At 54.0% G+C, this 27989-nt stretch overlaps 1 protein-coding gene across 1 annotated transcript in view; it reads right to left on the reverse strand.

Annotated features, from left to right (window-relative positions):
* The window catches only part of ARHGAP23 (Rho GTPase activating protein 23), a 46154-nt gene that overhangs the window by 9901 nt on the left and 8264 nt on the right, over positions 1 to 27989 (reverse strand). Inside the window, exons 3-20 of the mRNA XM_039873797.1 lie at positions 27834 to 27861; positions 26289 to 26384; positions 26011 to 26089; positions 25792 to 25846; positions 21565 to 22729; positions 19790 to 19945; positions 19462 to 19573; positions 19225 to 19282; positions 17808 to 17951; positions 12393 to 12710; positions 11059 to 11120; positions 10695 to 10825; positions 9948 to 10069; positions 9435 to 9590; positions 5848 to 5926; positions 3499 to 3572; positions 3129 to 3218; positions 2344 to 2469 (exon numbers count right to left, since the gene is read on the reverse strand). Coding sequence (XP_039729731.1) covers positions 2344 to 2469; positions 3129 to 3218; positions 3499 to 3572; positions 5848 to 5926; positions 9435 to 9590; positions 9948 to 10069; positions 10695 to 10825; positions 11059 to 11120; positions 12393 to 12710; positions 17808 to 17951; positions 19225 to 19282; positions 19462 to 19573; positions 19790 to 19945; positions 21565 to 22729; positions 25792 to 25846; positions 26011 to 26089; positions 26289 to 26384; positions 27834 to 27861 — 3051 coding nt within the window. The remainder of the gene's footprint in view (positions 1 to 2343; positions 2470 to 3128; positions 3219 to 3498; positions 3573 to 5847; positions 5927 to 9434; positions 9591 to 9947; positions 10070 to 10694; positions 10826 to 11058; positions 11121 to 12392; positions 12711 to 17807; positions 17952 to 19224; positions 19283 to 19461; positions 19574 to 19789; positions 19946 to 21564; positions 22730 to 25791; positions 25847 to 26010; positions 26090 to 26288; positions 26385 to 27833; positions 27862 to 27989) is intronic.

The following is a 27989-nucleotide window of genomic DNA, read 5'->3' on the forward strand; positions in this document are numbered from 1 at the left end:
TCATTAGTGCCAACGCTGAGAAATGCCAGTGTACACATAGTAGGTATCATCACATTTGCTGAATGAATAAATGAACAAATGCCTTGACAAGGTCTTTGTTTGAGTTCCAATTGACTTAGTAAACATAGGTGTGAGCTGGTTGGTGACTTGCTGGGTATGCTCATCTCCATTCTGTCATCGCCTTGCTCTGCGACCCTGGGCAAGTCACTGTTCCTCTTCAGGCCTCAGTTTCTACCTCCCATACTATGAAAGCACAGGTCTGATGCCTTAAGGCCCTTTTCAGCTCTGCCGTCCAAGGGTTCCACAGATGACAGGAGCCCCAGGCAGGGGGGGCCAGGTGATGGCTTCAGCTGGAACTCCCAGAGGGAGATCATGTCACCCACTATCTCTTGCCATCCACTGACTTGCCAGGGGCTCAGAGCCAGAGCAGTCTCTGCCACAAGTCTGACCCTGCCTGGGCTCCTGATTATATCAATCCCTTGCTACAGAGTCTCTGGGCTGGGCAGACCCCAGCAAACATGGGGCAGGGGGCTAAGGGGCCTGCAGAGGGGACAGCTCATTCCCTCAACAACCATCTAGGGATGATTATGATCAAATGCCAAGGAGGTGGAGAAGGGAGGGTTGCCAGCTCAGTTAGTCCCCAGGAATGAACTCCTGTGTGGGAGAGCCCAGACTGGCATGACCTCAATAGCAATGCTTTCATTTATTCATTCAACAAACACTGAGTGTTTACTATCTGCCAAGCACTAGGCTCAGTGCAGTAATACACCTGTGAATGAGACAGCTCCCTAACCCCGCCCAGAGGAGGGCCTGCCATTGGCTGGGGCCTCCCTTCAGGGGTCTGGGGGAGAGTAAGTAGACATACTTTGGGCCTCCTTTCTCCCTGAAGGCTGCTATTCCTGACACCCCAGCTGATTACAGGCCTCAAGCTTCTAGGAACTTCTCTGGGAGCCATGGGGCCAGCCTCCCTCTCTTCCCTACTCCCCCACCCCGCAGCATACACTCTGGGTTCCTGTGGTAGGGGCTCCCTGTTGGGCTGGAGAGCTGATCTTTTCTAAGGGAGATAAGCTTCCCCAGACCAAGGCCTCACCACGATCCCTGACACTGCCCAGTGGCCCTGGCCTCTCTGACAGTCTGGAGTGGGCGTCCAGGCCAGTGGTCCCTGTCAGGTTGAAAACAGGCCACGATGCCACCTGCTATAGCCTAGAGCCCTGATCACGCAGCAAAGGAAGGAAACAAGCAGATGAAGCCAGTCAGCATGACCAAAGTTGGCCTCACTTCCTCATTTTACTGACCCTGGCCAGCCTCCCTCGCTCTAGGACAGAATCTGCCCTTCAAGTAAGTGGGGAGGAAAGCACAGGCTTTGGTCAGACAGATCCAGGTTACAGTCCTGGGACTGACATTTATTATCTGTGTGACCTTGAGCAAGTCACTTTGCCTCTCTGTGCCCCAGTTTCCTCATCTATAAAATGGAGTAATGTGATCTAGTATCCCTTCCCTTAAAGTGCCTATGAGGTGCAGGAAGCTGAGGCTCCCTCCACTTCCTCTGACCAGCTGCCAATCTTATTTCTCCTGGCAGGAGGGGATCTGGTTCTGTATTTTGTGGGCTGGACTATGGTCCATACCAAAATTTGGAAATGGAAAATCTAAGAGTTATTAAAAAAAAACCCTGAGTGTCCCAGAAGGGGTCAGTGCTGCCCTGGGTCTGGCTCTGGAAGAAAAAGGCCTCCTGCGCCCTCTGCTGGTTACTTGGTTCTCATCCCTTCATGGACAGATAACAAGAATCCTTAGAAACACAGGACTCGAGGCCTCCGTGAAGCCAAGAGAAAGGAGGTGACCAACCCAAGACACGCAGCACCATTGCAGAATCCTGCCTCAGCCCATGCCAGGCCCTGCCCTAGCCCGGGCATCACCATTTCCTTCCTCAAGCCTCAGTGGGGCCTGCAGGAGAGAGCTCTTCCTCTGTTCTGCACCTGTCTCTGCCTGTTTACGCCAGGTCACCTCTCCTGGGGGCCACCTTCTGAAGGCACCTCTGCCTTCACCACTTCCACTCTCCAACCCAACAGCTCCTTCTCAGATCTTCCTCCTCCCTCTGAACCTCATGGACATCTTGGAAGCTCAGGGACCTCCTGATTCTCCTGCTGGGGATGTGACATCCCAGAACAACAGGATTCTAGGATCACTTCCTGTTTGGCCTTGAAACACAGCCTGTTGCTTCTGAAGGGCATTCACCACCCCAGGAGCATTTTCTTAAGCTACTTCATCCTTCCATGAGCACACCCACCCAGGCAAGCAGGAGCAAGGTACCCAGGAGAACACGTCCTGGCTGGGGCGATTACTCACATGCTGGATCAGCGTCTCCACAATCTTATAACGGTCAGGCATGTGGGTCACCATGTCCGCCATATTGTCCTCTGACGTCCTCACCAGTGTTGGCCCAAAGACTAGGGCCAGGTTACGGGGCTCCATCTGGGCAGTGGAGGGAGCAGGTCAGCATCAATAACCCTGTGAGCCTGATTCCAGTCCCCCAGGCCTTCCCCATTCAGAGTCCCTCAGGCCCCTGTCTCAATCACATCCTGGGCTGTCCCTAGCTTAGGGGCTGAACACCTCCTTGCATGAGCATGGAGGTGCCTGGTAAGTAGAGCACAAGCGAGATTTCAGCCCTGCTCACCCTCAGGCCTGGCAGCCACAGGCAGTGCCTAATCTGCACACCCATACTGTGCTAGCAATGGGAGATCCCAGAGGTGGGGTCTAGAGCACATTCCAAGAGATTAAGAGAAATCCTATAGGCTCCCTTCATTTTTCTCACGGCAGAACCGGAAGATCTAAGAGGTGTGATTAGGGAAATGCAATGCAAGGGATTCTAGCTAAATCAGAGCACGGATTTCCATGTGCCACAGGGGACTGTGGCGCTGGGCCTCTGGAAGACTCTCAGGAACTCAGGAGACAGCTTTCTGGGGAGAAGCACTAACCAGCACGTAGGGGTGCGGGGGAGATAGAGTGACCTTTAAGGAGGAGGGTGTGTTTAGAGGGGCTTGAGAGCATTCGATCCTGAGGAGCTCAGACTGTGCCAAGGAGACCCAGGTGTACTTCCCTCCCTGATACTCCATGCCAGAGCCCCGGCTAACCTTGTTTTTCTCCGAGTGGTCTGCAATGGTCTTCAGATGGCCCACGAGGAATTTGAGTGTTTCATAGTAGTGTCCTGGGAGGTCCCGGATCTGGGTGGGAGAGAGAGGGGCATGTGACCAAGCTGTGATGGCCTCCCCCTGTCCACCACACCCCAAGGGGGCTCTCAATGCCATATCCTAGTGGGCCTGTAATCCACCCTCTAACTGACCCCCTTGTACAGATGGAGAAACTGAGACCAGAGTGGAGAAGAGCTTCTCAAAGTCACAGAGAGAATTGGTGGCACTGGAATCTGGGCCTCTGGGCCTCTGGGGCAGTGGTGCTCTCCCAGTCCAGTCTGCATTTTTCCTAACAGCATCTCTCGTTCCTTACCAGCTTCCGTAGCGTCTTCATCCGCTCCCTCGAGTCTTCAATGCGATTGGCCTCAATGAAGTCATTGTATTTGTCTAGAACACAGTGAAGACCCTTTAGAGAAGAGGAGGCAGCCCCTTCTTCCACTTTCAGGGTGGGCGGCTTCCAGGCTGACAGCCCTGGCTGGCCGAGGAGTCCCACGCTGTTCCAGTTTCGGGGGGCTTCGTGGCCTTGTGTTCATGTGACCAAACCCACCACAGGTGTACTCAAGTGTGCACCTGACCTGGGTGTTCATTTGAGAAGAAATAAAACCTGAGCTAAATGCTAATATTGGAAAAGGAGTCCTTGCACCATTCTCCAGGACAAGACTACCATGAGGTCAAAGAGGTTACTTAGAAAGACAGGGGCCTTTCAGCCTCCAGACACTCCACCTCACCTGTGTCAGGATTCCCCCAGCTCCCTTCAGAAGTCCATGGGGAACTTTTAAAATGGAACATGGTTAGTTTATTCTAAAATCCATCTGTAAATGCATAAGGACAGCCAAGAATATTTTTTAAAGGAAGAACGATGGGGGAGGATTTGCCCTATCAGAGATCGAAACACACTGAAAAGACGGCACAGGTAAAGCAGTGGAACTGGTAGGGAAAGCTGAGCGAGGACAGGGGCAGAAAGGAGGGAACCAGGCCATGTGGATCTTTACTACATGATAAAGGCAGCCCTTCGAATCAGCGAGGAAGGGTGAAGGCGTCAGTAAAGGTCCCTGGGACAATTAGCTGTCTTGTTCTAACAAACATCATACACATTTAACTGCATTACAGGGCCAAATAGGAAAATTATGAAAATATTAGAAAAACTGAGAAAACAGTTTTATCATCATAAGAACTTCCTAAACATGAGATGCAGAATCCACGAAAGATTAACAGCTTTGACGACACTTAAAATAACTGTTTTCAATTTCTCTACTGAAAAGTTAAAAGGCAAATGGAGGACCAAGATAAATATTTGCAAAAACTAACCAAAAATGAATATCCACAATATACAAAAGCTTGTCTCCTACAAATCAATATGAAAAAAGACAGACAAGCCAATAGAAAAATGGGCATAGAGTCCAAACAGGCCATTACAGAGAAAAGAGAAAAGAACAATAAACTAATGAAAAGATAGTTAATTTCTCTAGTAATGAGGAAATTGAAAATAAAAACAATAATAAAATGCCATTTCCCCTATCTGATTAGCAAAAGTTTAAAATATTGATAACATTCAATGTTGACGGCAATGGGGAGAAGGCCGCGCTCTCTTACACTGTTCGAGGGGGCGTGGACTAGGGCCTGCTTCTCAGAGAGCCACTTGACATTAGCTTTCAGAAATGTTCAGGACTTTGGCCTAGCAATTTTCCATCTAGGACTCTACCTGAGAACAATGACCCAGGCGTGCAGGGACACACTCAAGAAAAGTCATTGCAATGCGTTTTATAATACCAAAAATTTTAAGACAACCTAAATATCCATCGATAGGGGAGTGATTAGACAAACCGTAGTCCATTCAGACTATGAAATACTATGTGGTGGATTTAAAAGAAGAATGAGGTAGAGCTCTTTGTACTGACATGAATGAATCTCAAAATAACAAGCCTCCCTTGTTAAGATCACCCAACCAGTAGTGGGCTGGCGTCCGCTTACACTGGCTCCTGAGAGTCAACTGCATTCATCTCTTCCCAGCTCCGTGCTGGTGACAGCATATCAGTGGCTTGAAATCAGCCATGATGGAAGATATTTATTTATACTGTGGAAATTGGAACATGCTACAGATCAAAGCTTTTTTCCTGGAGAGCCAGATGTTAATATTTACCAGTATACCACTGAACGCACCCAACTCCAGACCCTATGTGTGCATGTGTGTCTCTGTCATAGTGTCAGAGGGTCTGGAAGGAAACACGACAGGTTGGGAATAAGTGTCTCGGCAAATGGTCAAGAGCTGGGCTCTGGAGCCAGATGCCTGGGACCAAGTTCTGTCTCCAACACTTACAACCTATGAGACTTTGGGCATGTCATTTAACCTTTCTGTACCTCAGTTTCCTCATCTGTTAAGTGGAGATGACAGTACCTACTTCCTGGAGTTGTAGGGAGTAGTGCTTGGCACATAGGAAATGCTCAGAATGTTAGTATAACCTCAGGAGACAGAGTGGGAGAATGACAGACTTTTGTGTTTACTTTATTTGTACCTGTACTATCTGTTTTTTTACAAGTATATATATTTTTTGTATTAAAATAAACACCTAAAAAGTAAAACCAACAAACTCAATTTAAAAAGCGGTCAGAGCGCAGGAGAGACAGGTGTCCCTCCTCCCATCCTCCATGAGTTCCTACTCACCATCAGTGAAAAGAGGCTCAGGCAGCTTTCGGAAGAAGGACTTGAGTAGGCTGCTGATCACATTGAGGTCTTGCCAGCGCTGGGAAGAGGGCAAAGATGTTAGGCCACAGGCAGGCCAGGTACCCAAAACCCCAGTCCCCAGGTACCCAAAACCCCAGTCCCCAGATCCCAGGCCAGCCTAGGCCCGGCCCACGTGCCCATGCCTCCGTGCTAGTCCAGTCCAGTCCAGCTCAGCCCAGCCCAGCCCAGGCCCTTCCTGGGATCCACTCATGCCAAGCTCTTCCCAGACCAGGGGGATTTCTGCACTAAGAAGATTCATTGGGGACAGCAGAACAGAGTCCCCAGCTTGGTCCTAGCCCCCAGGCCACTTGGCCCCAGCCTCTCTCTGCTCCAGCCAGCCCCATGAGCTCCAGCATTTGCCACCTACAGAAAGTACCAGGTGCCTTCTTTGGTTCAGGCACTGTGAGGGACAGAAGTAAGGGAAACTCACCCCCATGCAAGCCTGCCCATTAGACTTCCATTGTGCCTGGTAGGGCCAGATCCTGCTTCTCAGTGCTCTCCATTTATCGGAAAGTCATCCTTAGACCACCCCCACCTCCATCCCTGACATAGCACGTGTTCATGCCCGGTGCCTTCCTGTCTCAGGCCCTTCGCACTGTGCTCTGAACTCTCCGCACCCTGCCCTCCACATGGCTGGCTCCTCATCCTGTCTAAACATCACCTCTTCAGAAAGGCCTGCTCTGACTGTCACAGCTAAAGTGGCCATCATTGCCGCTGCTCTGTCACAGCCCTGACTTCGTTTCTTCCACGGCACTTACCACAATGTCATTATTGTACACATTCGTTCCTTTGTTCCTGCCTATCTCCCTGGCGTTGGAACTGTAAGCTCCATGGGTGGCAGGGCCCTATCTGTCTTATTTCCCACTGTGTTTCTATCACCCAGCTAGCTCTGTTAGCCTGGCACTTAAAAGGTCTAAGTCAGTAGTTCTTAACCAGGGCGATTCTGCCCCACCGGGACATTTGGCAATGTCTGGAACCATTTTGATTCACAGCAGGATGGGGGAGCGGCAGCCCTGGCATGTAGTGGAAAGAGGCCAGGGATGTTGCTAAACTTCTTCCAATGCACAGACAACCTCCCACAACAAAGAATTAATCTGTCCAAAGTGTCAAGGTTAAGAAAACTGGTGTAAATAAATGTTGAATACCAGAATGAATAAAAAACAGCCGAGGTATTTTCTCTTTGTCCACCAGGGGGCACCATCACCCTGCACAAAGTCAAGGATAACACCCTTGTGGGAACTGTTCAGAGTAACTCACGCTCAGAAAGCAACCTAGTAGCCTCAACCGAGCCTCAACAGAGACAGGCAACTTCAAAGACACACAACTCAACAATATACATGCTTGTTACAATGAATCCATAGCTTAACGCCCGACTATCAAAATATACTACCTTCCCTACAGGCTCAAGAGAAATTAGATTCACCCTGCAAACAATGCTTAACTTCCAGCACCCTCCCTCCCCAACAACAAATGACACCACTGATGTGTAAGACAAAACCACACACACTCAATACACTTGCACACCCACACCCTGGGCTCTCTTCTCCCTCCTAAGGCCCAGATAATGTGCTTTGGTGCATACTTTACCCCTACCCAATGCAGCACCTGCACACCTCCCTCCATTATCCCCTGGCCCTGATGTATGGGCTCTTCTCATCTCCCAGCTGCCAAACCCAAGGCCTTGTCCTGTCCTTCTTGACTCCTCCTATGTGCAAGTATCTCCCCTCATCTCCATCCTCACCTGAGTTCCCCTCTCCCTCTGCCCGCTCAGAGCCTCTCCCTCGTATCCCTGGTGCCCACCCTCCCTCTGAACAGCAGCTCCCTCCATCGACTTACCTCCATGCCCCAGTATGACCCCATGCCCACTCTCCAGGCCACTCCTGGTCTAGTGCCTGATTATGCCATCACACCCATGTGAGTAACGTACCATCAACTCAAATCCAATGGGGCCACTACCTGACACAGCCTCCCTCTCCTGTCCTATACCCTAATTTCTTCCAGGGATAGATAGAACCAGCCCCTAGTTCAAATTCTTGCCCATCCTTCCTCTCTCTCATGCAACCAACTCCTAGAGCTTCTCCTATCCTCCTTATTCCCCTGGGACCACTGAGTCCTCCTGACCCCTTGCACTTCCAATATATCAGTAATTTCTTTCCTAGACTCCTGCTCAGGGCCTTCCTCATTCATATCCATTAGGTATAAGCTAAAGCACTATTCTTTCTCAAACCTCACTCTCATTTATGCTTTTCCAGCTGAAGAATCATCAAAGGCTCACTATTCCATTAGATCAAGGTCAAAGGCTTCAGTGAAGCCATGAAAATCCCTCTCTTCCCTGCCCTGGGCCGAGCCCAGGTGGTAGGTTCATTCTCTGTCCTGACATTCAGATTCTTCTCTGGGATTTTGGAAAATCCCATCGTGCCTTGCCTGGGCTGCCTTCTTGTCCACCTGCTCTCTCCTATTCATCCTTCAAAGATTCGAAAACTCAAACCTACCATCTGCTCCAGCCCTCAGCATCTTCTCCTTCCTCATCACACAATCTGGTCCTCATGAGAGATCAGCCTTTTCTCTTGCCCACGATTTCACACATACTTCTCTCCCCATTCCCTTCCTAAGGGCAGGAAGACTGTCATGTATCACATGAGGCTTCACGGTATGTGACTCATGGGACTTCACTGCCCAGATATATGGTTTTCCAAAAACCTCTTTTTCAGCAGCCTCTTTTGTCAAATGAAATCGTATACGAAAACCCAATAGAGAGAGGTTTCTCTAATTCAAGCACAGATGGGGGGGTCTTGACCTGGCCCTGGTCTCCCACAGCACCTCTGGGGAAACTTATGCTTCTGGAAAACATAATCTGAGAAACACTGGCCCTGCTGAAAACTCTTTTAAGTGTGGCTGTCATGTCCCTTCAATGAGCTGGTCTCATCTCATCCGATTAGCTTCTTCTATTCCTGTGTTGCAGTCCCCCAAATTGCTGACTGCTCCAGAAAATACCATATACTTTCCCTCTTCTAAGCCAGGGACTTGCAAACCATAGCCCATAGGCTAAATCCACCCAGCAGTCTGTTTTTGCATGGCCCTTGAGCTAAGAATGGATCTTATACTTTTAAAAGATTGTGAAAAGAAAGAAAGAGAGAAAGAGGAGGAGGAAGAAGGTATGCAACAAAGACTATATGATAATCAAAGCCTAAAATATTTATTACCTGGCTTTTTACAGAGAAGGTGCATTGAACGGCAGCAAACCTTCAGAGTTCATGCCTTTGCCAGGGCCATTCCTTCTGCCTGGAATGCCCTATCCTGGCTTTCACTGGCTTTTAGTGAACTCTACTCATCCTAAGGCCCAAAACTCTTGTTGCCCTCAAGCCTCTGCCTCAGGGCTCCCCAGGCCATGATTGCATCTATCTTTCAGCCTCTGCTAAGGTGATGCTTATCCCCAGTGGTGCCCAGCACATCTCAGGGTACAATGAACACAACAGACACACACACCACCTCAGCCCTCTCCCCAGCACCCCACCAGCTGCACCCACCTCATCCTGTAGGTTGATGTCACCAGGCCCACGGTTGAGCTGCTCCTGCAAGCTAGACACCACTGCATTGTTGCCTGGCACTCGGTAAATGCCCGTGGACTCCAGTCCCCGAGCCTCCACGATGCGACAGCATGCAGCCACGATCAGGGGGACGAGCTAGGGACACAGGCAGGTGGGAATGTTAGAGAATGTGAGGGCAGCATTCTCCACCAGTGGGCCGGAGGAAATAGAAGGCCCAGATGAGGACAATGCAAGGCCCAGCTGCTGCCAGGAACCCTATGGGGGGACAAAGGCCCTCGCTGCCTCCAGTTTCAGGCCTAGAAATAACACCCAAGCCTTGCTCTGGTCTGAGAAGGGGTCAGAGAATCTGGGCTCTGCCTCAGCAGCGCTGTTCCTTTCCTGGGCTTCCCAGCTGTGTCTGTAAGGAGAGGAGGACAGCTACTTCCAAAGTCCCTTGCAGCTCTGACTTCTGTGCCCTCTTTTCTGCCTGCTTTACACTGTGGCGGGACCTACCTGGTTCTCTGTGGCTGGCTGGCACTCCTCGAGCCGGACTCCAAACGCCCTGGGGGCTGCCTTCTTGTTCTTCTTGATAATATTGATGCCCCAGGGGCTTTTGGGGATGGCAACACTGTCATCTGAGGGTGGGCAGAGAGGGCCAGAGTAAGCTGGGCTAGGGGAGGGGCAGCAGCCAAGTAGCCACATTCACCCGCCACATCCACATGTGTTTGGACATGTGGGGACTCCATGAGAGAGTCACCGAGATGCTGAGGGCCGATAGGAAGTTATATCCCAAGTACAAAGGCGGGAGGGATGAGGGTGTTCACTCCAGGGGAGAGAGGCCTCAGAATAATGTAAAGACTTGTGTGTGGCCTCCAAGGCTAACACAACAAGGTGAAAACCATAGATTCTGGTTAAGCCAAAGAAAGAACTTTCTAACAGCCAAAAGTGTGTGAAGACGGAAAAGCCTGCCTCCAGAGAGGACAAACCTCCTGTCCCTTGAAGGGATACGGCAGAGAGTGGATCACTACCCAGCAGAGATGTCTTAGAGGGAAATCGACTCCAGGCCCTTCAAGCCCCTGAGACCCTAAAAGCAAACGCACGTGGACAGACACACCCACAGAGATACACACACACCACACACACACACACACACACACATGCATGCACACACACACTCACAGGCCCTCCTCCCATGCAGACGACCAGGACCCCCACCCTCCCACCTCCATGCATATCACCCCCTTAGCAGCCACCTCTTACCCTTGCTTCCTGCAGGCTGGTCCTGAGTCCTGAAGCCACGTGCCGCACTCTGTTTGAGGAACTCAGACTTGAGGCCCCCCAGGCCACGAGAGCCTTTGGGGGAAGAATCAGCTTTAGGCCCAGAGCTATGGCTGTATAGGAAGAGGAGAAGAAGAGGGGTCTTCATCTGAGTGACACAGCATGCCACCTGCCCTGGCCTCTCCCCACTTTGGACCTCCCCTTTATCCCTGGAGGCCTCATGTCCACCCTCTCTGTCCAAAGCAGATGGCAACTCAGGGGCTGTCCTCTAGCCTGGAGGTGAACCAGGAGGACAACCTCTGCCCCATTGCATGGCCAGGACTGCTCCATGAGAGCTGGGCCTCACCTCACTTTTCGGTAATCATTAAGCTTCTTGCTGATCAGAGCTTGATTGGCACAGCCGGGGTCCTGAAGGAGGGGAAAGAGAAAGCAGATGCCATCAGTGCCCACAGTCAGCCTGCCACAGGGCTCATCCCTGACCCCTGCCTTGGCCTCCCTTCCCCTCTCCTCCATCTGCCAACTGGAGGGCACAGACCCTGGAGCAAGAAAGACCAGGGTTGGACTCCCAAGCAACCGCTCATCAGCTGTGTGACCTTGGGTAACACACTTAGCCTCTCTGAGCCTCAGTCTCCTCAGCAGTAACATGGGGGGATGTAATATGGCAAGTCCAGGTTTGGGGTGCAGAATTATGCACACAGCACTCCCTGTACTCCTGCCAAGACCCAGGGAGGTGGCCTTTGAAGGACAGCTATTGTGACAATGAAGGTGACCTGGGACCCCTGACAGTGTCCTGATAGGGACATACCCAGACAGGCCTCCCAGAGCAAAGGCCCAGATTCCAGGTCCTTTCCTCCCTGCAGTGAGGAAAGACAATGTCCTGCAGACAGAGCCTGCTTCAGTGAGAGGGTATATCCTCAGCAAGAGGGTCTGTGGCCTAAGGCTGTGCACTAGCCCTCCCCCCGCCACTTGTGGCAAGGACAGGTGCACACCTAGACCGAGCCCCAAGCCCAGGACCCCCAAATCATTTTGTGCAGGTGTGCTGAGGGGATAAAAGGGGGTGAGTGGAGGTGGAAACCCCAGCCCAGGCGCCTGGAATGCAGCTGCCCAGGAAAGGGCATCATTTTTAAAATTCTCCCAAAGTCCCTGCCAAAGCCTTGGCTCAACCCCTGCTGCCTGCTGCCAAAGGCCAAGCCTCTTGGCCTCCTCCCAAGGTCAATGTGTTCATGTCCCTGCAGACAGGCCAGCCCTGTCAGAAGGGCCAGCCACAGTTCTGGCACAGGGGCCCCTCATTCTGTAACACACTGCTTAGACGCGCAACACCCCCCTTCCCCCCGGAACCTGCAGCAAGAAGCCAAGGCTGGCCTGGAGCTGACCTCTTGGTGTTAGAGTTGCCCAAGGCAATCATAACAATAACAATAATAATTACTGTAATTCCCACAGTTATTATTACTGCCAGTCATGGCATACTGAGGACACTGGGTGCTCTGTGAGTCACTGTGCATTTTCTTTTCACACCAAATTCAAGGTTGGGTACAGATGTAAGGTGTATCCCTGTCAGCCTATTTTATGGATTAGGAACTGAGGCTCAGAGTGGTAAAGATAGGTCCGCAGCAGGTGAGAGGTGGCCCTGGGGCCTGCCCTGGCCTCCCTGGCTCCGCCGGGGCTGGGCCAGGCCCTCACCTCGCCCTCGGCCCTGCTGTTCTCTCGGATTGCTCTGATCCAGCCCAGCATGTCATCCCGATCCTCAGCCTGAAAGAGATATTCACAGAAGTCAGCGGTGGTCAGCCGGAACACGTGCCTCCTCTTGGTCTCGCTGTAGGAGATGTCCACCAGGCAGGAGCCGATGCAGACGGGCGCCGCCTCGTCCTCACCTGCGACGGCCGCCGCCGCCCCTGCCGCCGCCGGCCCGGGCTCCCGCCGCTCCTTGCTCAGCAAGAGGGAGCGCGCCCGCAGCGCGGCGTACACCCGCTTCCACTGCCGCAGGCCGCCGCCCGCTTTCTGCAGGGAGACACGAGGAAGGGGGAGAGATTGGAGGGGGAGGGTATGAGAGGCTAAGCCTGCCCTCCCTGCCCCCAGAGCCCAGAGGGCCCTAGGAGCTGCAGACAGTGGACAGTAGTGGGAACCCCCACCCCACTGGCCACCAGGAGACCCCCTGCTCCACTGCCTCTGGAACCTGGGGCAGCCTCCTGCTCACAGTCTCCCAGCTCTCTCAGCCCCTCACTTGCCAAGACACCTGTACCCATCGTTCTCAGTACCCCCCAGGGGGTACTAGCATCTTTAAATACTAGCATCAGCACTAACCGGGTGTTGGCAATGCCCCAGAGAACCAGCAGGGACCTTGGGAGGGCAGCCAGGCCCCACCCAGCACGAGCCACCTTACGAAAAAGTCCTTGTAAAGTCAATCCCAGTCCACATGTGCTCTCCCTCATAGCAAAACTGGTCAGGAGTGTCAACCACACTTGCTCTCCCTGCTTTTTTGCCTCTCGCTCAAAACTCCACATAGCACCCCTTCCCAGGAAGTCACTCATGAGGTCACCCAGGCACACCATGTTGCCAAAGCCTGTGGCTGCTTCCTGGCCCTGCTCGGCCCTTTCCTTAACCTCTCTGCAGCATCTGGCCATGCCTTCCCTCGTCAAACCCTTTCTTGGCATCCGGGACCCCTGGTCCGTGGCTTTCCTCCTAACTCCATTCTTCTCACTCTTCTCCCTCCCTTCCTTCCATCATTTCCTATGCCAGGGTGGTTTTCAACCCTGGTGAATCACCCCCAGGGGACTTTTGTCTGGAGACATTTTCAGTCGTCACACCCGGGAAAGTGCTAGAGCATCTAGTAGGTGGAGGCCAAGTCTACTGCTGAACAGCCTCCGATGCACAGGACAGCCCCCACGACACAGATCATCCAGCCCCAAGTGTCAACAGAGCTGAGGTTGGAACCCTGCCCTAAAGGATGGGGAGCTCTAGAACTTCGTCCTGGACTCCTCTCCCCCCTATGACGTCACCTAGCTGCTGATGCTAAGTTCCAGTGCATCCCTGCCCTAGCATCTCCCTGAGGCGCCCCACTCTGCCCCCCGCCGTCCTGGTCCTGTACCTCCTGCTCCCTGCACAGAGTCTCTCCTTGCATGGCCCACAGGCACTGCTCACTATGGGGCACTTGATTTTCATGATCAAACCTGTTCTCTACTGCCCCACCCCCATCTTTTCCAGCTCAGCAAATCCACCCAGTTGCCCAGAAACCTGAAAGTTGCCCTTGACTCCTCCCTTTTCCTTACCCTTGACATCCAACCCATCAGGAAGTCACAACTTCTGCTTCCCAAATGTCAAAAATGTCTTCATTTCCCCTGCTACTACCTTGTCCATGCCATCAACATCTCTTGCCCGAACAACTGCACAAACCTGCCCAGTCTCCACTCTTGCCTCCTGCAATCCATTCTCCGCCCGGCGGCTCCATCCTTTCAAACTGTAAACGAAGTCACGTCTCTCTCTTGCTTAGAATCCTCTCATGGGTTCCCACTGCCCAGGGAATCAAATCTAAGGGTTTTGTGATCTGGTCTCTCCCTCTCCAAACCCACCTTCTCTCCCTCCCTCTTCCTCACTATGTCAAGCCATGGGGCGTCTCCAGTGAACAAGCCAAGCCCCTCCTTTCCTAGGGCCTCTGCACTTGCCGTTTCTTCGGCCTGGAGCCCCTTCCCTCGCTTCTTCACGGGCTGCCCGCTTCTTGCCCTTCAGGTCTGAGCTCAAATATCACCAACATCACCTCATCATCGAGGCCTTCTGTGACCATTTTCTTCCTATGGGCGGGCCTCCCCCTCACCCCCTGCTGCCCCATCCTCACAACTTAAAGGCAGTCACGTCACTCTGTTCGTTTTCCCTGAGTGCTTACTGCAATCTCGGGTGATGCTGGTTGTGAAATTCTCCAATATATGGTAAGATCCTGAGGGCAGAGAGCTTATCTGTCCTCTCACACTCACAGCCCAGAGCCTAGAGCCTCGAGAGGGACAGGTGAGTTCTCATCAATATTTTCTGAAAAGATGGAATGATCATCCTCACAGCAGCCTGAGGGCAGGGGCTCCATCTCAGACTGAGGGCTCCTTCCTCTGGCAGGTAGCCCACCTGCTACTCCACACCCAGCATGATCCTTTGCCCTCAGAGCACACCCGGTGAGAAAACTGTGTGGCTGCCAGGTGAACACAGCCACAGCTGGCCGTGAGCCCTGCCCACCACAGATCTGGGGACCTAAGCAGCATCATCCAGAGCAGGAGACAGCAGGGCCCTCTAGGAGAATTTTAATGTGGGCTGTGGGTGGTGGTTGGTGGAACGCTCCCGTGAGGTAGTGACAAGGGTGGTCCCTTGGGACTGAACCAGGAGGTGACCTTGGACAAGTCAAGATCCCTCCCCTGGCATCAGTGTTCCCTGTTGGTAAAATAAGAGGTGAACTAGCTGGTCTCTAAGGTTGCATCCAGCTCATATGCTGGGTCTGTGGCTGCAGGAGCATGTCTCACACACACACACCCCACCATCTGACAGTAAATGTCTCTGAAAGAGACTGGGGGGATGGGGAAGACACCCAGGAAAGGCTGGACTTGTAGGAGCAGACAACATCTGGCTGGCAGTCAGGACCCTAGACAGACCAAGGGCCTGAAGCTGACTTGAGGATCCCTCTCCTAACTCCCAGGCCACAGGGCTAAAGGGATGAGTAAAATCAGGTTCTGGCCAGGACGGGAGTGGAAGCCCTTGTCATCCAGAACTAGTCAGTGAGCATGAAGGGGCCAGCTCTTCTCCCTGCCCAGGACACTGTGTCTGGGCTGCCAGGACCCACCTAGAGCTGGGGGACAGACTACCTGGCCGGCAGAAGTAGCAGTTCTCACAGGCCTTCCGAGGGGCTAAAATGTTTGGCTGTAGGGTTTGACCACACCTGGCTCCCCTTCCTCAGCCAAATAGCTGGCTCTGGCTGCCCCTCCTAGGTCACTCCTCCTAGGTCTACTCCATCTTTCTGGCTCTCCTCCTTGGCCACCATCCCCTGCTTCCTCTCAAGGCACAGCCTATAACTTGCACTCTCCCTTTGTGCTTCTCAACCCTGGCTGCAGGTGCTCGTGCACATCCTGATGGACACATGCCCTCCCCAGGTGGGCCTCCCTCCTGAGTGCCACACCATCAGAGCCTCTGTCCCCAGAACACCTCCACTCTCAGACTCTACAAGGCCCCAAAGGAACCTCTTGGCTTCTCCTCCAGTGCCTGTGGCTCAGGAGAGGATCCCATCAACCACCACCCACAGCCCAGGCGAGCACCCCAGGAACCAGTACCACCTCCCTCATCCTCTCTCACCTCCCAGCCATCGGCAAGCCCAAACCTTCCTTCCCCTTGAATCTCTCTAAACTGTCCCCTCTCCTCGGCCCCATGCCACAGTCTTGGTCAGGGCCCCACCCTTGCTCACCTGGACAACAGCGGTGGTGGCATTGTCTCTTCCTGTCACAGACGCAACACTTGCCTTCTGGGATCATATACTTTCTACCCCCCGCCCCCATTTAAATCCCTGCCAAGACTTGCCCTGAGTGATGAGGCCCTTGAGCAGGCAGCCAATTCCCCAACTTGGCTTCTACCTCCTGCCCTGGATCCCAGCCACCCAGCACCTCCTCCCACCTTTCTTCCAGACCATCCAGGAGCACATCTCCCCTGTCAGACCTCTCCCCTCCGTCCCAGCTTTGTAGATTCTCATACGCCATTCGTGTCTCACCCACCCCGCCGAGGCTAGAGGCACCTGCTGTATATTATTGCTCTGGACGCCCCTATCATAGTAGTCAGGCACTGGTATCTGTTATGCAACCTGAGCTATTTCTACTCATCATGAACCCCGACAGGGCAGGACTGGCCTGGCTCCCTCACCACGAGATCCCCAGAACCTCAACTGAGAATCAGGGCAGGCCAGGCCCTTAGTCATTATCCACAGACTGGATAGGGGCATGGATGAGTGCCAGCCCTGCCTGGATGACACGTCTCACTTGACTCTCAGCCCTGGGAGTAGAATAACATTGTCCCATCTTATAGATCAGAAAAGTGGGGCCAGAACTTAAGGGAGTTGCCCAAAGCCTTATGCTTGATAAGTGGCTAGGCAGGAATTCCAAGTTTATCTGACTTCAAAACTTATGTTCTTCCCAGGTACAAGACCCCGAGAAGGCAGGGCAGAACATTTAAATGACAGCAATAAGCAGAACAGCAACTCCCCCATGCCAGGCACTGAGTAAACCCTTTTGCTTAGATTATCTCATGCAATCCTAAGCAATAGGCATATGAGCTAGGGATTATTATTAGCTCCATTTACAGATGAGGAAACTGAGTCATAGGCAAGGGAGTCACCGAAGCTTCCCCAGCAATTCGTGGTACAGTCAAAAGACAAGCCCGGGTTATGCTAACTGCTCTCCTCAGCTTTGCCTGGGCTGCTTGGAGGGACAGTGATGGGGCTGCCTCTCCTCTCTCCGCCTCAGACATGACCGTGGCCTGGAATTTGGAGATTCATAATCCATGGACCAAGGGCCCTACCTTCTTCCATTTGGACCCTGATTATCTCCCCCCACCCTCAGGCCCAAGCCCCCTTCATCTCTCACCTGGATCTCTGGGGCAGTCTTCTTGCCCCCATTTGGGCCCTCTCTAATTCACTCCCCAGAAGCCACATGAAAGTTGCCCTTAGGATAAAGACTTAAACCTTTGCTGGCCTTAAAAGGGCTGACTTCTGCTTTCTTTTGGGGCCTAAGCTCCCCTAAGAGAACTGCCCTGGCTTTGCTCCTTTGTTTTCCATGAGCCCCAGTGGCCATTTTGGGGGGATCTTCCAAAGAAGGATCACTGTGGGATGGTTTTGTCAGAATTTCAAGCATAACTTGATCAGATCCATCTCACAGCACTGACCTCCTCTCTGGCTCACCTCTTTTCCATGGGTTCCTTAGGTCCCCCAGGAAGTTCTTCCTAGCATCTAACCTGTACCCCTCATGCTACAGCCTCAGCCAGTTCTGGTTCTCTTTGGCTCCGGAGGCTGTGGGGTGAGAAGCTGAAGAGTTCTGCTGGATTCAGCTTCCATTCACCTTCATCTCATTCCTCCATCCATCTTACCTTCCCCTTCTTGGTGAGGACCTGCTTATAATACAACCACCCTTCTCTCCTGATATCGCTGAAGGTCACGTCCGAGAGATCAGAAGTTGAGTGTCGCTTAGAAGGGGCATCGGCATCTTCGGAAGTGCCCCAGCTATCCAAGGACTGCAGCAAGACAAGAGAGGGCAACTTAAGGTGATTCCCGCAGTGCCAGCATCTCAGGAACCCCATGGACCACTTACAGCCATACAGGCCTGGTGCGTGCCTGTGCTAGGCTCTGCTGTGCTGTGTGGCCTCATAGGCCTTGCTTGCCCTCTCTGAATCATTTATGTTGAGGTCATGAGACGTACGTGCTGGGGAAGCCAGAAAGAAGGCTTTGACCTGCAGACCACATGCCTCGCCACACCAAAATAGCCAATTTGGAGACTCCTTTAATTTTATAGACTTGAAGGAATTAAGGAAACAGAGGAAGTGATTGTGTCAACATAGAGTTAAATAAACAGAGGAAGTGGGAACATCAACAAAGATTTAGTTAGTGTGGCAGGTAGTTATGTCCACAAAGAGTTAAACAGAGGAAGTGATAGTGTCAACAGGACTCCAGCCACAGAGGCAACATGTCAAGGGAGAGTTAAGTAAGCAGAGGAAGTTATAAGGAATAAGCCAGGTGACGATATCATCAAGGTGTCAGGCAAACCAAAGATATTGAGAGTTTGAAATCAAGATGGCTTTTCCAGTCCATCCATAATCAAAGAATTAAGGCCATTTCGGAACTGACTATGTCTCCCCAGTTTCTGTGGCTGGAAACTCTAGCTTCTCCATCACTCTCAACTCTGTGTCTCCCCTCCCCTCCACAGTCCCTGTGCCCTGAAGACACCATGCAAATACTGACCAAGTGCCTCCCTGGTGCAGGCACTGTTTTAGGTAGTCATGGAGATCAAGCAGTGAACAAACCAAATGAATTCCCTGCCCTGGTGGAGCTTAATTTCTAGCTGGGAGACAGGCAAGAAAGGAGATGGATGTATCAATCACAGAACCTAAGAAGTGCTGAGGGAAAAACATAAGGTAGTGAAGGGAGGCATGAAATGTCAGGGGTAGAGGCTGAAATTTCAGAGAAGGCCAAAAAACAAAACAAAACATGAAGAAAGTAAAAAAGTCAGTCATGTGGCTAGAGGGGGCGTGGAAAGGGCATTCTAGATGGAGGAATGACAAACGCAAAGGCCTCGGCTGGGAAGGGTGCGTAGTGTGTTTAAGTGATGACGGAGCCCACAAAAGAGGGCAGGGCACGTGGATGACATGAAGGCGAATGGGTACCGGGAGAAAGGAAAGGACAGGAAACAGAGGAGCCCATTTTAGATCACAGAGGCTCTAGGCCTGGACCCTACGCCAAGGGTCCACCCCAGCACTATGACACCCTTGCCCACAGATGCATACTACTCACCCCATCAGTGAAGAAGCTTCGAAGCATCCTCAAGCTGGGTACTCGGTTTGGCAGGCGCCTGGGAAGCGAGGACCGAGTGTGAGGGATGTGGAAAACAGGACACGCCTGCCAAGCCCCAAGGCTCAGAGGCCTTCCAGGGAGGGAGCTTAACTGCCCTGGTGTTTAAAGGACCCCAGGACTGGGAGCCCCGCCACGGCCCCGTCAAGGTGGCTATGATGACCCCACCCCTGTCCTCACCGCAGAGCCCTGCCCTCGTCCCGGAAGGTGTTGAGCCCATCATCGCAGGACTTGGAGCGTTCTGTGGTGATGGCCAGCAGGTAGGAGGAGCGGCGGCCGGCCTTGATGCTGCCTGCAAAACCACCCACATTGAGCCACAGGGTTAGCAGGGCCACAGGTTTGGGGCTTCCCCATCTGGGCAGGGCCAGGAGGTGACTCTCCCCTTGGAGCCCCAGGAGGAGCCGAAACCAGTCGGAAGAGGCAAGACATCAGGTAGCAGGCCCAACAGACACAATGGGGACCAGGCAGCAAAAGAGAAGGTGCAGCTGAGGATGTGAGGAGCACTTACTGCAGTCTTGGGAGTAATGGCGGCCCAGGGCAAAGGTGAAGGTTGGGGAGGATGGGCTGGTGCCCAGGATGGGGGCCGAGTTCATGGCGCTGGAGACAACAGCGGAGGCAGGGACGTGCTTGGCTTGCAGGTCAATGCTGGGGCTGGTAGGCTCATCTGCTCGAGTGGAGGGAATGGTGGGTGAAGGTGGCAGAAAGCTGAACCTGCTGGCCCCCCACCCCCAGCCTTGCCTCCAGGCCCAGACTGCATCCCTAAGGCCCCTCAAGTCCTCCAGGGCCCTGCTGAGAACATGCCCACAGCTAAAGGTGCCCCACCAACCAGACAGTGGTCACAAAGGCTCAGCCCGTGCCTCCCGCATCACATCGAGGGCACCTGGTGAGGAGCTGGGCCATCCTCCTTAGACCAGGCTCCTGAGGGCAGGGACTGTGTCTCCCCCACCAGCCTGGGAACTTCTTGAGGATAAAGACCATCTCCAACATCAGTTGGGGGTTCCTTGAGGGCAGAAGCTATGTATCCCTCTCAAACTGGGAGTACTTTGAAGTAAAGACTTCACATCCCCCTCAGACTGGGAGCTACTAAGGCTGCATCTGCTCATTCAAACTGAAAGCTGGATCAGGGAGGCCAAGGCTGGGTCTCCTCTCCCTCACTCTCATTAGCTACCCTACAGTCAGCTCACCACTCACAGCTCCAAATACTATCTCTTCTGGCTCCCGGTCCCATGATCTGACCTCTGATCTTTATCGCAAGCCCCCAGCCCATCCTGCTCCCACAGGTGCCTCATATTCAGCAAACCCTAAACCTTTTCCTGTCCCACTCCCTCTCATTCGCAAATGGAAGTGAGGCACCACCCTCCAGCTGGGCCGAAAACCTGAAAATCACCCGGCCTCTCCACTCTCCCTTACCAAACCTCCATTCTAGAAGCAGCAAGCCTTCAGTATTTCCTCTGCCCTCAGGATAAAGTCTGAACTCCCCAGAATCTGACAAGGTTCCTCTGGACCCATTCTGATGACCCAGAAGGGCATCTTACCGCTATCACTTTAGAGTCTTTGCATATTCTAGTCTCTCTCCCCGGACATTCTTCCCCTAGCTAACTCCTCGTTCTTCAAGGCTTAGCCAAAATCTCCTTTCTCTGGGATTCTCTCCTTGGCCACCATGCCCCAGTCTAGGCTATATGGCCCTTCTCCATCTCCTAGAGCTCCCTGTACTCCCATCACACACCCATCCCACTGGATTGTTCTTATCTAATCATTTGTCGCTCTGTTGGACCATACACTCCAGGAGAGCATGGAGCCTAGCACAGTGCCTGACACAAATACTTGATGGATGGATGGAAGGATGGAGGGTGGATGGAAAGAAGGGTGAAAGAAAAGACTGATAGGAGAATGAAAAGGAGGATGGACTAAATGAATGAATGAGCAAAGGAAAAAGGGAGGAGGGAAGGGAGAAAGGAAAAGTGGATGGATGGATGAATCAATGGAAGAAAAGAAGGAGGGAGGAAACGAGGGAAAAAAAGAAGAAAAAACAGATAGATGGAAGGAAAGAGGGAGGGAGGGAGGAGGAAAGATGGTTCGAAGGGTAAATGAATGGAAAGATGACAGAAGAATGCAAGAGGGGACAAGAAGAATGGACGCATGGATGGACGAATGGATGAACAGAGAAATAGGCTGATCCCATCAGCATCCAAACCAGAGTTTACCAGTGGTGAAAGGTGGGTGTGGTACGACAGGGCACAGACAACCAAGTCTCCCAAGACAGCCCCCTGCACCACCACTCACCAATGAAGGGGATGGAAGCCAGAGAGTCTTCAGTAGTGGCCAAAGGGGCCACCTTCCTGCCCAGGCGTTCCCCTCGCCCACTAGTCTCTGGCTCTGGGGACTCGTCACTAAACCCCAGGTTCATCTGCCTTGCAGGGGGCAGCTGGATCTTGCGGCCCGTTGGAGGCTTCTGCCTCAAGACCACCTCCTCTCGATGATCCTCGGTGGGAGGCTCCAGGCCCCGGGCACTGGGTTCTGGCCGGATAACCCTGGATGGTTCAGAGGCCTCCGGTAGGAATGGTGCAGCAGATTGGGCCAAGTTGAAGGTGGGCAGCCCCCCAAAGGGTGAGTCCCGGAAGGAGAGTGCGTGCAGGAGGCCAGTCCGGCGCTGGAATGATGGGCTGTAGCTCCGGTACCCAATGTATCCAACATCATCCAGGCCCTGCAGACCAGGTGGGGGCAGGGCCTGGGGCCCGGGCAGGTCCCTGGGTTGGCAGGCAGGGGTCCGGGCAGATGGACGCTGGGAAGACCAGCCACAGCGCTCAAAGCGGGGTGACACCAGTGCCCCTGGCCCCAGTGCCTCGGCTGAGTGGGAGGCCCGGCTCAAGTAGTCATCTGAGCGAGCTCGGTGCCAGCCCTCCTGGCCCAACTGGCTCAAGGCACCCTGGGAGGTGGAACAGGGCCACTGGCGGTGGGCAGTCACATCCTCCAACCGGTCCTGGGAGGCACTGCGGGCCCGAGAGGGCATGGCGGGGCACCGTCTCTCCCCCGCCCTGCGGGGTACCTGGTTCGACAGCCAGTGTGACAAGGCCTGCTGGCACTCCTGTCTGCTGGGGAGCACTCGGCTGCCAGGCTCCGGGAAGGCACGAGGTATCCGGGGCTCCGAGGGGAGGTGGGGGAAGGCACCAGGGCTGGGGCGGGGCTGGCTCATCCCCAAGGAAGGGTTGTCCAGATGGGCGCGGGCAGCAGATGGGACTCGGGATCCCGGGTCGCTCCAGGCAGCAGGACTCCGGGGGTCACTAGGAAGTGCTGAGAGGGGCTCAGGCACCATAGTGGCCCAGGTGGAAACCCGGGCTGGTGAGGCGTAAGTCTTGCGAGGGTAGCAGATTGGGGGCGGCTCTGGGATGCTTCGGGCCTCTCCAGAATACGGCTCGTTCCCCTTCAGGTAGGCATCCTGGGAGTAGGCCTGGCCGGGGACAGAGGCAGGTAAGCAGAGCTGGACAGGTTCCACAGGGCAGGGCTACAGCAGCCCTGGGAAGTCAGGACACCAGTGAAGGGGACTGAAGGGAGAGGACCAAACAAGGGGAGTCCTGAATGGATGGGGGTAGGACGGTATGCTCCAAGGAGAGTAGGGGACGAAGAAATAAGAGGCCTTGAGAGTCACACAAACACATCTCTCTCTCACACACACACACACACACACATACACACACACACACTCACTCACTTACTAGAGAAAGAGCCAGGATTTCTCTAAGACTTATGACAAGGACTGTCTCTAGCCACAAACATTCCAACATCTGTTTTCTGGGGTCCTCCCCCATGCTGGCCTCAGCCTCCTCCCTGCTTCCTTATGTCCAACGGTGCCCATAGCCCTTCGGGCAGAGTTGGGAAACCCCATCAGAGACCAGTCAAGGTGGCAGATGACAGAGAAGGAAGTCAGCTAAGGGGTGTGTCCAGGGTGGAGTGGGGGGGCTGGGGGGCAGGCTGAGCTGGGAGAGCCCCTAGATGGGGAGCCAGGGGCCTGCTTCCTGGGCCACCAGGGTAAAGAGGCACTAGCCCACATCCATCTCCCCCTGGACCAGGCTTCGGGGAGGGGCCAGAATGGCTGAGGGGCCTCGGGCCACCTCCCACCACCCAAGGCCTGGAATTTGGTGCTGAGAGCTGAGGCTGATGCTGCATTGCTGAGGAGTGACAGGGCCAGCGCCTAGGCTGGCCAAAAAAGGAGGCAGCCCCCCCTCCCCCGCCAGAGGCCCATGGCCCTGACCTAGTCTGACCCTTGATGGGCTGCCCAGGGGGCCTATCTCAGGAGAAGTATCAAAGGGTGGGAGGGTGAAACCAAACACACACACACACACAAACACACACACCACACTACACCATAGGAGACACAGGAAAATACCCACCCAGAGACACACTTACACATACATAGTGAAACACAATGAAACACACACACAAATAACTACATCTTCAGTCCAGGGCACACGCATCTTGTGACAAGGATGAGCTAAACCACACCCCTGCACACTCAGCCCCCTTCCGAATAACACACTCAGGCCAGGGACACTCACATACCTCTCCTTCCTGTCATCCTGCCGGATCCGAGGGCTCCCCGCATCAACGCGGTGGCGGCAGCATCCCGCCGGCCCCCGCCCTCCCCCCGCTCCCCGCTAAGCCCCGCTGACCACTGCGCTGGTCCTGGCCTCCGCCAACTCCCCACACCCCCAGTCTGCCCTCCCTGCGGCTGCTTTCAGCCCCCACCGGCTTTCTCGGCTGGCGGGAGGAGGAGGAGGGAGGGAAGGATGGGTGTGGAGGGGCCTCCTAGCGTCGGCAGTGGCGTCAGCAGCTGCCTCAGCCCCATTGGCCTCCAGCTTTGGCTCCCAACCACAGGAATGCCTGGGCCCCACCCTCTGGCCTGCCCCAGATGAGGGGGGCCAATGGAGGCCCCCAGCTACTGACATCTGGGGCTGCTCACCCAAGCGGGTAGCAGAGGTCCAGGCTGCTGCCCTCTCCACCCCTTGCCCCTCTAAGGGGACACGCCTAGGTCCTGCTTGTCACCCCCTCCCATAGCTTGCCTCTCCTCAGCCTGGGAGGGGGGAGGTGTATGAGCAGGGCCTTTGAGCCTTGTGGGGAGCCATCTACTTCTCTGGGCTCCCGTCCTTGGCTCCCCCTCCCCAGGAAGGGCAAGGGGACAATTGAGGTCAGGGAGTGGAGGTTCCCAGAGGGGCATGGTGCCAAGCATGGCACTGTGATTACAGGATTATGAGAATACATCCAGGGCAGAAGCCAACATGGCCGCTCTCAGGGCCTCCTGGGCTTGGCCCTTGGCCCTCTCTTGAGGAGCAGTGACCTCGGGGCCAAGCAAGGTGGCATCTGGCTGAGACCCATGAGATCAGGGAACTGGGCACTGGACAGAGAGGACCGCCCTGAGCTCTGGGCCAGGGCCGGAAAGGACACAGATAGACAGCATGCATATGTGTGCATGGAGTGCATGGGGTAAACAGGTACACATGTGAGGGCAGGGTATGCTGCATGCAATGTCTGTGGTACCTGCTGTGTGTGACAGGCCCGATGCTGAGTTCTAGGTGTGCTGAAGTGCCTACGGGGGCAGGGGCGTTCGGACTGCGCATCATGAGTGCGTAAGGTTTGGTTACTGTGATATTGGTGAGCGCTTACACCTGTGTTAGCCTAAAGCACGCTGTGTAGGCAGACATACTGTGACAACAGCAAGCATTTGTGATGTCGGTGAGCGTTCACATGGTGGTGGTGAGAAGTCTGAGTGTGTGTGTTGTGGTACACTGTGCAGGTGTTGTTTTGTGGGGAATGGAGATGCTGAGGAGTGTTGTGCTGTTATGATTGTGGTGCACTGTGACGTTTAAGGGGGTTTGCATGGTAGCGAGTGCCTGTATGCAGCACTGAGGGTTTGTGTGTGGTGGCACATGCCTGGTGCAGTGTTGGGTGCACTGTGTCTATCACGTACTGCAGTGTATGGTGAGCTAGATGAAGGGGTGCTGCAAGGTTTTGTTGGGTGGCTGTGTATCTGGGATGTTCTGCTTGTATATTGAGTGGTGTGAGGTGTGTTGTGTGAACAGGAGCACATGACAGTGGAGTGCGGTGGGGTATGCTGTGTGTGCATGGACACAGCTACGGGAGACACACTCACTCTGGGCCAAGCAGGGATGGGGTGCAGAAAACAGGTGTCCCACAAGATCTGACAAGAACACGCCAGTCTGGCAGGGCCCGCTGGGCCACCCTCCTTCCAGATACCCTGGCAGGAATCCTGCCTGCCAAAGCTGGAGCCTCCCTCTCCCCCAACACAGAGCAGTCCTGAATGAAGCAACAACCAGCCCCAGCCCAGGGATGGGCCTGGCATCCTTGATGGGGCAATGCTGGGTTGGCACTGCCCCCTCTACTCTCTTTTCTGCCTCCCAGAGGGGCCAACGCAGGAAGGAGGCTCAAGGAGAAAAGCTGTACTCTGGCCCCCAGGCCCCAGGGGTCCTCCACCTCAAACAGCAGGGCAGGACTCACCAGCTGGAGGATGTCCTCATCCTTGGGCATGATGGAGAGCTCCAGAGTATCATCGCTACAGAGACAGGGCAGGGGGTCAGGCCCGGCTGAGGCAACAGGGTCTGAGAGAATAGGGATCCTGGTCGCCAGGGCACCCTCAGGGCCAAGGGGGAGGGGTGTGCAGGAACTCTGTGAGTGGGCAGGAGCTATTATGGGAGAAGAGAGGCAGGGGGCGCTCACCTATTCTGGATCAGAGCTATGACCTGGGAATAGGTCTTCCCAATGACGCTCTCTCCATTCACCTTCACCAGCCGGTCTCCTGGGGACAAGGGTCAGGGCCACATGTGAGCAGGCCAAGGGGTATCGACGGCCCCACCTGAGAACACTTGTACCTGGGATGGATGACGGTGGGGGAGGGGGAGACAGGAGCCTCCCCAACACCCAGATCCAAGAATCCCAGAGGATAGGGAAAAGGAACTCAGAAGGGTGCTACGAGCCTGGTAACTGGGACAGCTCACCTGTGCGAAGCCCCGCCCTATGGGCAGGGCCCTCATCCTTCACATTCTTGACAAAGATGGTATCCATAGGCTCCAGGCGGTGCCGGGGGGAGGGTCCTGGTGAGCATCAGCCAGGTTAGCTGGGGGGGGCTGCTGAAGGTCACACCCATGCACAGCTACACACACAGAGGACACACGCTCAGAGAATGATCACACTCACAGACACAAACACAGAGCCACACGTCCACAGGAACACACGCATGTACAGAATCAGACAAAGAGGCCAGACTCCTGGGAGAATGAAAACCTACGTGGACGAAAACCTGCATGGACACAGCGTTGCTCTTTACGCCTCCTGTGTCCCAGGACTGTGCTAGAAAGTAGACCAAAAAGGACAAGAAGACCTGGTTCTTCCCCTTCTTAGCTCACTGTCTAGAACAGAGAGATAGATACATACACAAGTCACAAGACAAAGGAAAGTGTGCCATAAAAGAGACCACATCAAGCCTTGAAGATACACACAGCAGGGAGAGACACCCCCATACACAGGGAATGTCTATAGCCACAGCCCCCAGGGAGCTGCAGAAAGGCCCTGAAGTTCACAGATACCTAACACTCATACCTCCAACATTACATTAAACTCCAGCAATATTCCTCTGCTATTGTCCCTATGAGAGAAATGGGCCTATTCTAGGTCAGCTGGCTTCTCCACCACCACGGGCCTCTGTGACGGGGACTCAGAAAGACAGTGTCCTGATTCCTGATAGCTTCCCAGCAGAAGCCCAAGTGGCAGAGAAGGAAGGCTGCCTGTTCAAGGAGCTCTGCCTTGAATACCCCGGGGAGCCTGGGTGTCAGCAAGGGGCCCTTTGGGATAGCAAAGGTGACAGCCAAGGGAGCTAGGCTCATATCTGAAAAGATAAAGAATTCAGGTCTCACCTTATGCCCAACAGAACCCCAGTGTCTCTATTCCCAAGGACAGCCCTTGATCAGCTGCACCCCACCTCTCAGACCCTGCAGCCCCTGCTTGTGCCTCAATCTAGGCTGGGAATAAGTAATTCCAGGAGAGGGGCCAGGTCTTAGAAACCCATCTCCTCCCCAGAATGCAGCAGTTCTAACCTTTCTGGCACCAAGGACCAGTGCTCCTGTAAGAATCTAATGCCTGATGATCTGAGGTGGAGCTGAGGCGGTGATGCTAGCGCTGGGGAGTGGCTACAAATACAGATGAAGCTTCCTTAGCTCCCTTGCCTGCCGCTCACCTCCTGCTGTGTGGCCCGGTTCCTAACAGGCCAGTACCAAGCCACAGACCAGTACCGGCCAGCAGCCCAGGGGTTGGGGACCTCTGGTGAAATGGACAGGCCCAGAGGGAGACAAATGTGAGAAAAGAAAGGCAGGATAGAGAGAAAGTGAGCAGATGTGCAGAGTGGCCACACAGAGAAGAGAAAAGACAGGAACAAGCAGTTGAGGGTTGGGGGCACAGCAAACCAGGCTGACTTGGGGGAGAGGGAGAGAAACAGAAGCTGGAGGATGAGCCCCAGCCCTTGGGACCCACCACTTGCCAATCCTTACCTCTTCCTCGACCTCCATTTTCTTCCTCCTGCAGAAGACAGAGAGATGGGTGTGGGCCCCCTCAGTCCAGTGCTCAGCGGCACATGGAGAGGCCCAGCTCCAGCTGGGTGGGCCCTTTCAAGTTCCTCCGCCCAACAGCCTCCCCTTTTATCTTCT

This window comes from Pteropus medius, unplaced genomic scaffold (assembly GCF_902729225.1).
Source record: "Pteropus medius unplaced genomic scaffold, Ma_sr-lr_union100, whole genome shotgun sequence".
Taxonomy (NCBI): domain Eukaryota; kingdom Metazoa; phylum Chordata; class Mammalia; order Chiroptera; family Pteropodidae; genus Pteropus; species Pteropus medius.